The sequence below is a fragment of the Littorina saxatilis genome, linkage group LG10, assembly GCF_037325665.1.
Source record: "Littorina saxatilis isolate snail1 linkage group LG10, US_GU_Lsax_2.0, whole genome shotgun sequence".
Classification (NCBI taxonomy): domain Eukaryota; kingdom Metazoa; phylum Mollusca; class Gastropoda; order Littorinimorpha; family Littorinidae; genus Littorina; species Littorina saxatilis.
Genome location: NC_090254.1, coordinates 15,574,670 through 15,589,669, shown reverse-complemented (window position 1 = coordinate 15,589,669; position 15,000 = coordinate 15,574,670). Strand labels below are relative to the sequence as shown.

The window sequence follows — 15,000 nt, the reverse complement described above, 5'->3', positions numbered from 1 at the left end:
TTTTGGTTGTGCTACTGCATTGTACATCTTTAGCAAGTAAAACATGGGGATACCACAAAGATAGACCTTTCTTTCAAATGAGTTTTATTTGTAATTTGTGTTGAATGTTTAAAAGAATAAAGTGATATTCATAATACTACTATATGATACTATGTGGGTGGGTTTTTTTTTAGAGCGAAGGCATCCAATCACGAGGAGAGGAATCAACCCGTTGGACGCATTCATGCAACACCCAGGTATATTCACACCTATTTATGGACCTATCTGTATGTTTCTCTATAAAATAGTCTAGCTACAAAATGTTCTTCACCTTCTTTTTACATTTAGTCAAGTTTTGACTAAATGTTTTAACGTAGAGGGGGGAATCGAGACGAGAGTCGTGGTGTTTGTGCGTGTGTGTGTGTGTGTGTGTCTGTCTGTCTGTGTGTGTTTGTGTGTAGAGCGATTCAGACTAAACTACTGTGCCGATCTTTATGAAATTTGACATGAGAGTTCCTGGGTATGAAATCCCCATACATTTTTTTTCTTTTTTTTAATAAATGTCTTTGATGACGTCATATCCGGCTTTTCGTGAAAGTTGAGGCAGCACTGTCACGCTCTCATTTTTCAACCAAATTGGTTGAAATTTTGGTCAAGTAATCTTCGACGAAGCCCGGACTTCGGTATTGCATTTCAGCTTGGTGGCTTAAAAATTAATCAATGACTTTGGTCATTAAAAATCTGAAAATTGTAAAAATTTTTTTTATAAAACGATTCAAATGTACGTTCATCTTATTCTCCATCATTTTCTGATTCCAAAAACATATAAATATGTTGTATTTGGATTAAAAACAAGCTCTGAAAATTAAAAATATAAAAATTATGATCAAAATTAAATTTTCGAAATCAATTTAAAAACATCTTATTCCTTGTCGGTTCCTGATTCCAAAAACATATAGATGTGATATGTTTGGATTAAAAACACGCTCAGAAAGTTAAAACGAAGAGAGGTACAGAAAAGCGTGCTATCCTTCTCAGCGCAAGTACTACCCCGTTCTTCTTGTCAATTTCACTGCCTTTGCCATGAGCGGTGGACTGACGATGCTATGAGTATACGGTCTTGCTAAAAATTTGCATTGCGTTCCGTTTCATTCTGTGAGTTCGACAGCTACTTGACTAAATGTTGTATTTTCGCCTTACGCGACTTGTTTCTTCTTCTTTTTCCCACGAAGTTTAAAAAAACAAATTAATTAGATGGTGACATTTAGTAGAATATATTACGCATCATCATAATCATCTCGATCTTAAGGCTTACAAAGGCAACATACAACATACACAACAGATACGACCTAACGAGCAGATGAAACATAATTTACACAAGTAAGCATTGACCAGAAAAAAAAGACAGGAAATAAAACGTAAAACATAAAAATCAAGCTTAATGATCAAGGGTCAGAAAGAAGCATAAAAAAACAGACAGCTTTTCTATTACTCGCTCAATTCATTTATCTTTACATGTGTGTTTAATTTGTAGACTTGAAACGTTTACCATGCCTACTATCCTGCCCGTTGAGAAGATGGAGGATAAAGATCACATTGAGCAAGCTCCACCTCCATATACAAAACTGCCAGAGTCAACCCCACGGCGTCCTATTTGGATGCTGTGAATCGCATGCATTCAAACGCTAATCTCGTTTTGGCGAACAAACAGCCTTGAATTACACGAGGAATCAATTTATTTTTGATTTCTCACCTGATTGTTTTGTCGGCTACCCGGGAGTATATTGCCTTTAGTGGATGAATGAACAGTCGATGAAATGTATTGATGTAATTCTACATTAAAAGTTCAACTGTTAGTAGTCATAAATTATTTGTTTCGGGCTGTCTGTCTATCTGTCTGTCTGTCTGTTTGTCTGTCTGTCTGACTGTCTGTTTGTCTGTCAGTCGGTCGGTCGGTCTTCTCTTCTTTCGTTATTATGACACACACGTAAACAAGTCGATTGATTTTATTTTAATTCATGTTTGGGCAGAAAGATAAATTTTTGAGTTCCAAGCTTGTCTAATCAAGTACATGAGAATGTAGCATAACGAGTACTTTAAATAAGGAATATTGGAATTTTTTTTATGTTTGAGTGAACATTCAGCAAGATGTGTGCAAAGTATGAATTTCTCAATTATAAGGTGATCAATTGAAAACCAGAATCTAAATAATAGAAAGACACTTACATGTATACGTTTTGGAGTCTGTGTATCCGTGTCTTTGTGTATGTGTGGTGTGTATCTACGTCTGTGTATATGTGAGGCGGTCCAAAGCGGGAAAAACATTATTTGTGTCTTGCTGTTCAAAGTGTGAATTTCTGACAGTACATGTTTGTGTAGCGGTTTCTGCCACACATATGTTGATGGCTACAGGATTTATCAAGGAAAGAAAGGCAAGTAACTTGATTAGATTAATTGATGATGTCATTAATTACGCTAATGAAAGAAATCTACCCGGTATATTACTTGCCCTTGACTACGCCCGAGCCTACGATTCCATCTCAAAAGACTATGTGGTCTGGTCCTTTAAAAAATTTGGTTTTGGCGAAAAAGTTGTGAAATGGATTAAAGTTTTAATGACAAACACCACGAGCTGCATATATTATATGGGTTGGATTTCGGAAGAAATACGTGTGAATTCCGGAATCCGTCAGGGATGTCCCCTCTCACTTTTGGCCTTCGTGCTTGCTGTAGAATTATTAGCAATCAAAATCCGAAGTCACCCCAACATTAAAGGATTTGCCTTACCAGATGTAGGTTTTGCAGAACAAACATCGCGTATCTTGAAACTGGCTATGTACCCCGATGACATAACTGTTTTACTTCAAGATAAAAACGACATGGAATACGGTTTTGAAAATCATTGATGATTTCTCCAATATATCTCGCTTAAAATTAAATAAAAGTAAAACGGAAGCAATGTGGTTGGGATCGCGTAAAAACTGTCAAGAGAAATATTGGGATATTAAATGGAATACCCAGGTTAAAATCATGGGAATTCTTTTTTTTTAAATGACATCCCGGCCTCTGAAATTATGGAAAATTGGTCCAAAAGACTTGAAAAAGTTGAACAAATCATTTGCAGATGGTCAAAAAGAAATGTAAGAAAAAGCGGCAAATTGTGTATTATTAAGTCCTTCTTAGTTTCACAATTTGTTTACGTTATGCAGGCGCTTCTTGCCCCTGTTAAAGTTCTCGATAAGTTGAATACTATTTTGTTCAGGTTTCTCTGGAAAAGGAAGTATTCAAATACAAAAGCCTTTGAAAAAGTTAAACGAAATGTATTGTGTAATGTGGTGGAAGAAGGTGGTATTAACATGATAAACGTCCACGATATGCAGACTTCTTTTTTACTCACATGGGCAGCAAAACTTCAACAACGAAAACATGAACCGTGGACAACGATTCCATTAAGTCTTTATCAGGTATTGGGAAGAAACTTACTTTGTTTTAAAGCCACAACACCGCTAAAACTGTTCCAAGGTATTGAATGTGTTCTGCGCGAACTTAGAATCCGGTTTCATTCTAGAATGGACCGGGTCCAGGTTGGAATTCTAACCCTGCGCAAGTACAGGGGTGCCATTCTAGAATGAAACCCTTGTTGCTGGTCCATTCTAGAATCGGCCGTGCGCAAGGTTGGAATTTGGGTCCAAGTTGGAATAGTCATTTCAGTTAGACTATCACACAGCCAAAGCCACAAATGTGGATTTTCTGTTTGTTTTTGTTTTTTGTGTGTTTGGTTGGTTTTTTTTTTGGGGGGGGGGGGGGTTTACACTTTACTCAAAGACATCGTGAATTGGGATTGTGATGTTCTGAAAGTGATTACGATTTTGAGAGACACTCAGCACTGATCGCTACGAACGGAAATTTCCGGACTGACAGTGTTTTGCCGATCTCGCTTGTAACTTTTAATCTTATTCATATACATGAAGTTGGTCTTCTGAATTGTGAAGATATAATGTCAACTTTTTTTTAAACCTGTGACAACAGCTCTATAACTCACTCTGTCCTTCTGTTGGTCTGTCTGTCGGTTAGTCGGTCTGACCGTCTGTCTGTCTGTCTGTCTGTCTGTCAAAAAACCGGACATTTCCGAGAGGGAGACAGCGCTGACATTGCAAGCGGCCGCAACCGGCTCTCATCACAAAAACAACTGCCCTGCAAACAATACCGCCCTGGTAGTCCCCCTTGCTATGGTCTGCCATTTGTTTATTGCGTACTCAGGAGTGTCAACTTTCTTGACATGACATGACATCGCAAGATCGCCAAAGGATTTTTTCAGGGGTAGACAAATCAGCCCCATTTTATCAAAGGGAAGGTGCAGGTGGAGATAATTCAAGGGAAGACAACTCTGTCTTACCTACAAACATTACGGCCCCCTTTATTCAAGGGTTTCATTCTAGAATGGCACCCCTGTACTTGCGCAGGGTTAGAATTCCAACCTGGAGCCGGTCCATTCTAGAATGAAACCGGATTCTAAGTTCGCGCACAACAAATGCATTCAATCAAACTCTTGGAAAGAAGTTCTCTTAAAATGGATCCATAATAAAGCATTGATTTATGAGAGAGAAGATCGCTTTGGTGATCAATGTTTGTGGAACAATATAAATGTGGTTTATAAAAATAAAAGCTTATATTTTAAAAAATGGATAGAAGCGCACTTAGATACGGTGAAAGATATTTGGGTTAACGGAGATATGATTCCTTTTAACCAGCTGTGCACAAAGATAGGATACAGTCCCTCTAGATTCTTTGAGTACGGCGCAATGAAGACCGCTGTGCGAGCGCTTGCACTTCGCAAAAACACAGCCAGCCCGCGAGCAGGCGAACACAATAATGACCTTGACACGCGGAACCCTGTGATCATTAACCCCTCCGCGAGAAAGTTTCGCATGCTGATAGTCCAGTCTAAAGCGAGCGAGCCTTGCGCTGTTACATTTTGGTTACATAAATATCAGGTTAAACTAGATCACAGTTATTGGCTGTTAGCAAGCGAATGTACAAAAGAAGAAAGATTGAGATTGTTACAATGGAAAATATTACATAATATTTATCCCACGAATATATTATTAAATAAAATGAAAATTAGAGAAACAAAATTATGTACATTTTGTAAACACATTGATTATGTTGAACACTTTTTTTTGGCAGTGTGAGAAGTTGACGAGCTTTTGGGAAAATGTTGTCCATTATATTTTTAGAAATACAGGATTAAATGTGCACCTTTCAGAACACGATGTTTTGTTTGGTTATCAACCTAGTAATATATGCCAAAATAATAAGGTAATTAATCACATTATTTTGATTGCAAAAAAGTGTATTAGTAAATATAACTATGGTCATATAATATACGATATGAATAGTATATTGGAAAATGAAATGTGCATTAGAAGATTGTGAGTACTGTATAAGTCGAGATGAGGTGAAGTGAAAAAAAAAATGTATATATTCACTGATGGGGAATCTACATGTAATAATAATTTTGTGCAAAGTCTTTATCTGATGTGATAAAAGCAAACACAGTAATAGTTATGGTCTCTCCCCGGGCTTATCGTAACAACGATCAGATTTTTTGTGTACATTAATTTTGGTGTTCCATTCATGGCTTCTGTTGTTTGTTCAGATATTATCTTTTCTGGCGTACTTAAATATAAGCGTGCTTTAGGATTAACCTCTGAAAGAATGTGATCAGTTATTGTACTGGATTAATTATCATCTACTTAAAACAGAATGTTAAGCTAAGCCAAAATACAGATTCCATGATAAAAGCATATTTCACGGATACCTGCAGCTACACTACATCCGGCTGAAGGCATACCTGCTGAATAACGACATGCTTTTCAAATTCTACTATATCCTCTACATTGTTAACACTGATTGCAAAATGCATAACACAGAGATTTTTCATCAAGTTCATCTCATGGAAAGAGGGACAGACAAGAGCTTAACAGTCGTGGATGAATAAATAAACATGAACATTAAAAAAAAAAAAAAAAGACACGTTGACGCTATTATTCCCATGTAATCTGCAGAAGCATCGCAACCTGCTTTCCATTGTCGAAGAGCTAGTGAGGGGAGGTAACCTTTAACTTATTACCCGCGTGTGATCATGAGGTCACCACGCTTGGCGGAGTAAAGTCGACGGGAATTAAAACAAAGAGGAAACAGATCTCTATTGCTCTGTGTTAACTTGATGAACAGAATGTCACAATGCATAATCATGGTTTGTGGCTTCTTTTGCTTTGTGGCGCAGTGAAGAACTGAGTCGCCAGTGCTGTACCTTTTGGGAGAATGTTATTGTTTTCTTACCCGTTTCCCCTATTATTCTGTGCGGTCTTTTTCATGAAATTGGCTGATTATTAAAAAAAAAAATTAAAAAAAATGTTGATGGCTACAGTATGCTTATGCAGCTTTCGGTTGAAGTGTTGACTTGTTAAAAAAATATATATCTGCATGAAATTGTATTTTCAAACTATTTTTCATTTTGTTTTTAAAATGTCATGATTGAATAATATAATGATGATTTCATGTTGTCTAACCTGCATTCAGCATACACATCACACTTCAGATCAAATACTAAACAATTTTAACCCGAGAGGACTTGTTTGTATGTGTTCTGATAATAAGAGCGTGTGTGTGTGTGTGTGTGTGTGTGTGTGTGTGTGTGTGTGTGTGTGTGTGTGTGTGTGTGTGTATGTGTGTGTGTGTGTTCGTGCGTGCGTGTGTTTGCTTGTGTGTGTGTTTGCGTGCGTGCGTGCGTGCGAATGTGTGTGTGTGTGTGTGTGTGTGTGTGTGTGTGTGTGTGTGCGTGCGTACATGCGTGTGCGGTCCAAAAGTGACAAATGGGTTCTTTTTGTTGTAAACACTCGACACAAATGGGTTCATGAAAAAAAGTGGGTTCATTTTCATAAACCCACTTTTTTTCCATGGTGCAAACAGCGGGAAATGACCCCAAAATGTCACTCCACAAATATCTCGGAAACACTTTTTTTAACGGAAAGAATGCCATATTCAAGATGATGACACTCTTTCCGTCAAAATTCCGTCCCCTATAGGCTACGAAATAGGTCAAATTTTATGCCTTTTTTAGTGTCAAATTCGTCCATGCCGGAGCGGATACTGAGCGCAGTGCTGTTGTAGTGCAAGCGCACTAGAAAGGCACTGCGCGCAGTGCCGTTGTAGTCCAAGTGCACTACAAAGGCAGTATCGGCTGTGAACCCACTTTTGGGGTTAGGAAGGAATGTGTGTGCGAACGCCCGTGTGTGTGTGTTTAGGAGCCCGCACAAGCACGAACATTTACCTTTCGAGAACCAGCACAAACTATTAATCTCTTTTCAGACACGCCTGTTTTCTCGCCTGCGTCACTGATATACACAGTGTCAGCAACGCACAAAAGACAAAAGAACAAGTCGCGTAAGGCGAAAATACAATATTTAGTCAAGTAGCTGTCGAACTCACAGAATGAAACTGAACGCAATGCAACGCAGCAATACTCGTAGCATCGTCAGTCCACCGCTCATGGCAAAGGCAGTGAAATTGACAAGAAGAGCGGGGTAGTAGTTGCGCTGAGAAGGATAGCACGCTTTTCTGTACCTCTCTTTGTTTTAACTTTCTGAGCGTGTTTTTAATCCAAACATATCATATCTATATGTTTTTGGAATTAGGAACCGACAAGGAATAAGATGAAAGTGTTTTTAAATTGATTTCGACAATTTAATTTTGATCATAATTTTTATATTTTTAATTTTCAGAGCTTGTTTTTAATCCAAATACAACATATTTATATGTTTTTGGAATCAGAAAATGATGAAGAATAAGATGAACGTAAATTTGGATCGTTTTATAAATTATTATTTTTTTTTTACAATTTTCAGATTTTTAATGACCAAAGTCATTAATTAATTTTTAAGCCACCAAGCTGAAATGCAATACCAAAGTCCGGCCTTCGTCGAAGATTACTTGACCAAAATTTTAACAAAACTGGTTTGAAAATGAGAGCTTGACAGTGCCGCCTCAACTTTTACAAAAAACCGGATATGACGTCATCGAAGACATTTATCAAAAAAATGAAAAAAACGTCTGAGTATATCATACCCAGGAACTTTCATGTCAAATTTTATAAAGATCGGTCCAGTAGTTTAGTCTGAATCGCTCTACACACACACACAGACAGACAGACACACACACACACACACACACACACACACACACACACACACTTACACCACGACCCTCGTCTCAATTCCCCCCTCTACGTTAAAACATTTAGTCAAAACTTGACTAAATGTAAAACAAGTCGCGTAAGGCGAAAATACAATATTTAGTCAAGTAGCTGTCGAACTCACAGAATGAAACTGAACGCAATGCCATTTTTCAGCAAGACCGTATACTCGTAGCATCGTCAGTCCACCGCTCATGGCAAAGGCAGTGAAATTGACAAGAAGAGCGGGGTAGTAGTTGCGCTAAGAAGGATAGCACGCTTTTCTGTACCTCTCTTTGTTTTAACTTTCTGAGCGTGTTTTTAATCCAAACATATCATATCTATATGTTTTTGGAATCAGGAACCGACAAGGAATAAGATGAAAGTGTTTTTAAATTGATTTGGACAACTTAATTTTGATAATAATTTTTATACTTTTAATTTTCAGAGCTTGTTTTTAATCCGAATATAACATATTTATATGTTTTTGGAATCAGCAAATGATGGAGAATAAGATGGACGTAAATTTGGATAGTTTTATAAATTTTTATTTTTTTTTACAATTTTCCGATTTTTAATGACCAAAGTCATCAATTAATTTTTAAGCCACCAAGCTGAAATGCAATACCGAAGTCCGGGCTTTGTCGAAGATTACTTGACCAAAATTTCAACCAATTTGGTTGAAAAATGAGGGCGTGACAGTGCCGCCTCAACTTTCACGAAAAGCCGGATATGACGTCATCAAAGACCAAATAAATGGAAAAAAACGTATGGGAATTTCATACCCAGGAACTCCCATGTCAAATTTCATAAAGATCGGTCCAGTAGTTTAGTCTGAATCGCTCTACACACAGACACACACACACACACACACACACGCACATACACCAAGACCCTCGTTTCGATTCCCCCTCGATGTTAAAATATTTAGTCAAAACTTGACTAAATATAAAAAGAAACAAGCTTTTACAGCAATGACCTACATTTCGAGCTTGCCACAGCAGTTCGATCTGACCCACTAAGAAAACCCTCCCTCCTTTCCACCCTACCCCTTCCACAAACCAACACACAGTTAGACAAGGAACTTAGTCGATAAATATCGACAGGGGGCCGACAAATGGTTTAAATGTGAAATGTGTGTATATGGGTGTGGGTCTGAAACAAACATATGATCGATATGTTTATTTTAACCTGCCACTTCAAACATTATTTTATTTAGAAATAAAAAATTCTATTTCAACTCTTTGAACGTGATTTTGTGTTTGATGCTTATGTTATGGCTGTGTGTGTGTGGTGTGTGTGTGTGTGTGTGTGTGTGTGTGTGTGTGTGTGTGTGTGTATTAATTGTTATACTGTCACTCTGAACTCATGCTTCCCAAAAGTAATAAATTACTTCTGACTGTGGTACACAATACATTTTCAAAGCAATTTTGTTATTATTTTTAAGACATAAAAAATACAACGGAAGAAAAATACAAGCAATAACATTTTTTTTAAAGTACAGACTAATACTGAAGCTCTCTCTTTCTCTCTCGTATGAATGATTCAGGCGCACTTACTCACAGTTGCAGATAGATACACATTCAAACACGTGTCGATCGTAAAACAAAAACTGAAACTAGAGAATAACATGAACCTGAAAACTTTAAAAATATTTGTACCCAGCACCAAGAGAGATTATTGTTAAAAAAAACTTTACTACAAAGTGTCTGTGTTCTTCATAAGACAGGAGAATTTACATAGCAACAGAAAACATGCTTGTAAATCACTGAGCACCAACAGTTAAAAATCACTCTCTCGCTCACCTCTTGCAGACTGAAATGCAAACCTGCACCCCTTCACACATACAAACAAACAAGGGGGAGCATCCGTGGACTGGCACTAATGATATGATCAACTGCATATGTAGCTAACTTTGCCCGTCTCACACCTTGTTAATGTTAGTGTCACTAATACGCAACCTCTTCCTCGTGCTCTTCTCTTTCCACCCGCGCTGTACTTTGTCCATCATTGTCCTCAGCTTGTGGTGGACTCGGATTAAAAAAAAAACCCAGGACAGCATTTTTGAAAATATCTTCTTGCACTTTCAAAGAAATGTCAAATGCATAAACTGTGTCATAAAAAAGCACAGGCACTGTATCATTGGTTTGGCACTGTTGCAGAAAGTCCTTGTCATCAGCTTTCATTTTGGCAGAGCAAGCGACACCCACAGTCCGACGAAAAATGTCCTCCATGTCAAGGAACATTTGCACAATGTTGTCTTTGACAAATGTCAGTCCTCCTCGGTTAAGCACCGTTGTCATGTCAGTTGAAGAACCACAATCACTTTCTGACAGCTCACTGAACCTCAGTGCTTCTAAACAGCGCAGTTTCTCGTCTCTGTATGCACCTTTCTTGAGGCCCCAAACTTTCTTTTTTACATTTAGTCAAGTTTTGACTAAATGTTTTAAAGGACCATAACAGGCTCTTTTGAAGGTCAGATAAAGCAGTTGGGGTTGATTTAATGATATAGGTAAGCATCTACAGATGCAAAAACCTATCAGTAAATCTCAGGTTTTGTGTTGCATCAGTCTAATTTTACACAACATGCATGCTCAAAAAGCGACCAAATTCGTCTGCTACGCGAGACTTCAAATTCCCCGCGGCGGCAAGCCCTTGGCCGTGACGTCACACTGGGGAGCCAGAAGCGAAAGTATCAACGCTCGGTGTGCATCTTTGCTGCAGCTGTGGATGCGCGCGTGCTCCCGACATTATGCCGAGAGAGTGTGCTGCTGTTAAATGTTCGGAGTTGCAAAAAAAGACTCAGGCTTGAGTTTTTATTTGTTTCTATCCGACTGGGTAACAACTACAACGACGACAATAACACTGACAACAACTCGAAAACCAAGAACAACTACAATGTCAACAACAACAGCTTTACACTGATAAACTGTAGGTGGAACACGATTGATTTGACACGTTACAACCTTGATTTCATCTACGACGACGACAACAACAACATCAACTTAAATTCGAGAACATAATTATACGTCTTCAACAACATAGCCAACAACAAATTCGATAGAACTTCAACTACACTCACAACAGTGATCATGGGCTGCCTAATCTATTTGCTGAGTCTGGCAGACATTTTACTTCCCCCCTTGAGAGAGAATGTTTTTTCCTCGTACACTTTGTGCCTCAAACCTGACCAAGAGGATACAATTCTACATTAATCCCCGATTATCAACCCAAATAGGTGGGACACTTCCGTCTCAACTCGGACGCCGCTGTAAGAACGATCTCCAGTAACAGACGCTGATAACGATACAGCTATCTGCTCGCTCCTAAGCCACTCCCCCAGCCTGTATGTCTACACACTGGCACCAATTAAACCTCCAACTGAGCTGTTAACCCGTGGTTTGTAAAAATGTAAAAATATTGTACAAATTACGTCGAACCTAAATCCGCGATTTGTAAAAAAAAAAATTTTTTTTAATAAAAATCAAAATCTCTATTCAGCCTATTGTCCCATCGCTGGGAAATTCGGATCGCTTCCTCCCAGTGGAAAGCTAGCAGCAACAGAGTCGCGCTACCCCAAAGTCAAGGGATCCATTAGATTTGTTTTTCTTTCTTTTTCCATTTCGTTATTTTCCTTCATCGCTGGCGAATTCGGATCGCTTCCTCCCAGTGAAAAGTTAGCAGCAACAGAGTCGCGTTTGTGGTCCAAGTTGTGGAAATTTCTAAGTTGTGGAATGTGTCCAAGTTGTGGTATGTGTCCAAGTTGTGGTATGTGTCCAATATGTGCAATGTTGTGGTATATGTCCAAGATGTGGAATGTGTTCAAGATGTGGTATGTGTCCAAGTTGTGGTATGTGTCCAAGTTGTGGTATGTGTCCAAGTTGTGGTATGTGTCCAAGATGTGGAATGTGTTCAAGATGTGGTATGTGTCCAAGATGTGGAATGTGTCCAAGATGTGGTAATGTGTCCAATATGTGGTATGTGTCCAAGATGTGGTATGTGTCCAAGTTGTGGTATGTGTCCAAGATGTGGTATGTGTCCAAGTTGTGGTATGTGACCAAGTTGTGGTATGTGTCAAAGACGTGGTAATATCGTCATGTGTCCAAGTTTTGGTATGTGTCCAAGTTGTGGAATGTGATGGGACAATAAAGAAATGGAGAAAAAAATCTAATAGACTCACTGACTTTCGGGTAGCGCGACTCTGTTGTTTCTGGCTTTTCACTCGAAGGAAGCGACTCAAATTTCCCAGTGATGGGACAATAAAGAAAAGGAAGACAAATCCCAAAGATCTCCCTTGACTTTGGGGTATCGCGACTCTGTTGCTGCTAGCTTTCCACTGGGAGGAAGTGATCCGAATTTCCCAGCGACGAGACAATCTAGTAATGATATGGAGAAAGAAAACAAAATCAACGAAGTCGCGCTACCCCAAAACTCAAGGGATTTTGTTTTTGTGCCTTGAATGACTATTGGGATGACAAGAAGATATCGGGAACATTAACGTGATTTGTGAAAAAAAAATGATTACAAATCACGGGGCGCGCAGACCCTTGATTTTAACTCCCAGGCTCAAAACGTTAAGGTTCAGCAACTAAAGTTGCTTCTATGAATACCCCTTCTGACGTCATCGAAAATGTTACCCAGAATTCACCACTTCCGTACTCTCGCGGACGTTCGAGATACAATGGCCGCCAGATCGGAACGCGAAAACGCTTCGCTTCAGCCACGAAATTCGTCAGAATATGGCCTAAACGATTACGAAATAAACTAAACCCTGTGAGGGAAGGTGAGAAAACAATTTCTTACGGCATGCATATGTCTGGTTAACCTAAGTCACGCCAAAACGCAAATAAACGCGTTTTTGACACCAAAAATAGCCTGTTGGGGTCCTTTAACGTAGAGGGGGGAATCGAGACGAGGGTCGTGGTGTATGTGCGTGCGTGCGTGCGTGTGTGTGTGTGTGTGTGTGTGTGTGTGTGTGTGTGTGTGTGTCTGTGTGTGTGTGTGTAGAGCGATTCAGACTAAACTACTGGACCGATCTTTATGAAATTTGACATGAGAGTTCCTGGGTATAAAATCCCCGAACGTTTTTTTCATTTTTTTGATAAATGTCTTTGATGACGTCATATCCGGCTTTTCGTGAAAGTTGAGGCGGCACTGTCACGCCCTCATTTTTCAACCAAATTGGTTGAAATTTTGGTCAAGTAATCTTCGACGAAGCCCGGACTTCGGTATTGCATTTCAGCTTGGTGGCTTAAAAATTAATTAATGACTTTGGTCATTACAAATCTGAAAATTGTAAAAAAAAAAAACAATTTATAAAACGATCCACATTTACATTTATCTTATTCTCCATCATTTGCTGATTCCAAAAACATATAAATATGTTATATTCGGATTAAAAACAAGCTCTGAAAATTAAATATATAAAAATTATTATCAAAATTATTTTTTCGAAATCAATTTAAAAACACTTTCATCTTATTCCTTGTCGGTTCCTGATTCCAAAAATATATAGATATGATATGTTTGGATTAAAAACACGCTCAGAAAGTTAAAACGAAGAGAGGTACAGAAAAGCGTGCTATCCTTCTCAGCGCAACGAATATCCCGCTCTTCTTGTCAATTCCACGGGCACTGCCTTTGCCACGGGCGGTGGAGTGACGATGCTACGAGTATACGGTCTTGCTGCGTTGCGTTGCGTTCAGTTTCATTCTGTGAGTTCGACAGCTACTTGACTAAATATTGTATTTTCGCCTTACGCGACTTGTTTATTTTTTTTACATAACAATGTTTAATGTCACTGTATGTTTCAAAGACCATGGTCACATTTGTAAAACAAATGTTACATTAGAAAATAAATAACATTTTGGTTCATGATTTTTTCTACACCTGTGCTAAAAATAAGAAATAAAAAGGTTGGTATATAAGTAACTCAAATACAGCAAAGTATGAATGGTTTGAGTTTGTTGCGGTTGACCTTGCACAGTTCGACCTGTGATGTTTTTGTTGAACAATTTTGCCGTCACCCCTCCCATAGGGTGACGTATGTCACAACTTCCTGTGTTACACAAACTCAATGATGAACAATGTTGCCTTCACCCCTCCCATAGGGTTGCCTTCACCCCTCCCATAGGGTGACGGATGTCACAACTTCCTGTGTACACAAACTGATGACGTATTTCACAACAAAATGGCGCTGCCCATAGTCAACCTCGAAACTATCCGTATAGAATGGGGGCCTCCTGGCCCCCATAAAAACACATCTACAGTCAAAACATGCTTCAATGAGTAGATCATAGATGGCAGAAATAGACAGCAACCTTAACGTATTGGACTTGACCTTGTTATGCGAGAGAAACCAGTATTTGGTTACAATGACTAGATCGCTGAAACAAACAGTGTGATCGCCGACAGAGCGAGTCGTTTTCTCAAATGCCCTCTGGTGAGGACGAGTTGGGGTAAAAATAATAAAGACAAGTAAAACAATAACCCTGTTTGTTGATTTGTCCATGCATAAATTGCAGTTGGCTCAGATATACACAAATAGAGAACGACAATGCATTTAAATACACACATGCATATTGAGAGTGAATGTGTCAATATTAACCGGGGTACTGGTAGCAAATAATTGTTCATGCATCCCGGTGGTGACCTCCACATACTGGCACACGTACAGACAAACGCACGGATACACACGTATACAACCACAAATAAGCAGACAGACAGACAGACAGACACACACGCACACATATACACAAACACAGACACGCGGACACACACACACA

The 15,000-nt window shown here is 38.8% G+C and overlaps 1 protein-coding gene across 2 annotated transcripts in view; it reads left to right on the top strand.

The window, feature by feature from the left end:
- Positions 1-2,076, top strand: part of LOC138978255 (uncharacterized) — a 5,204-nt gene extending 3,128 nt beyond the window's left edge. For both annotated transcript variants that reach the window (XM_070350922.1, XM_070350921.1), the window contains 2 exons: positions 174-236; positions 1,514-2,076. In XM_070350922.1, the coding sequence (XP_070207023.1) occupies positions 174-236; positions 1,514-1,646 (196 nt within the window). In that variant the 3' untranslated portion in view covers positions 1,647-2,076. The remainder of the gene's footprint in view (positions 1-173; positions 237-1,513) is intronic.
- The last annotated feature ends 12,924 nt before the right edge of the window (positions 2,077-15,000 follow it).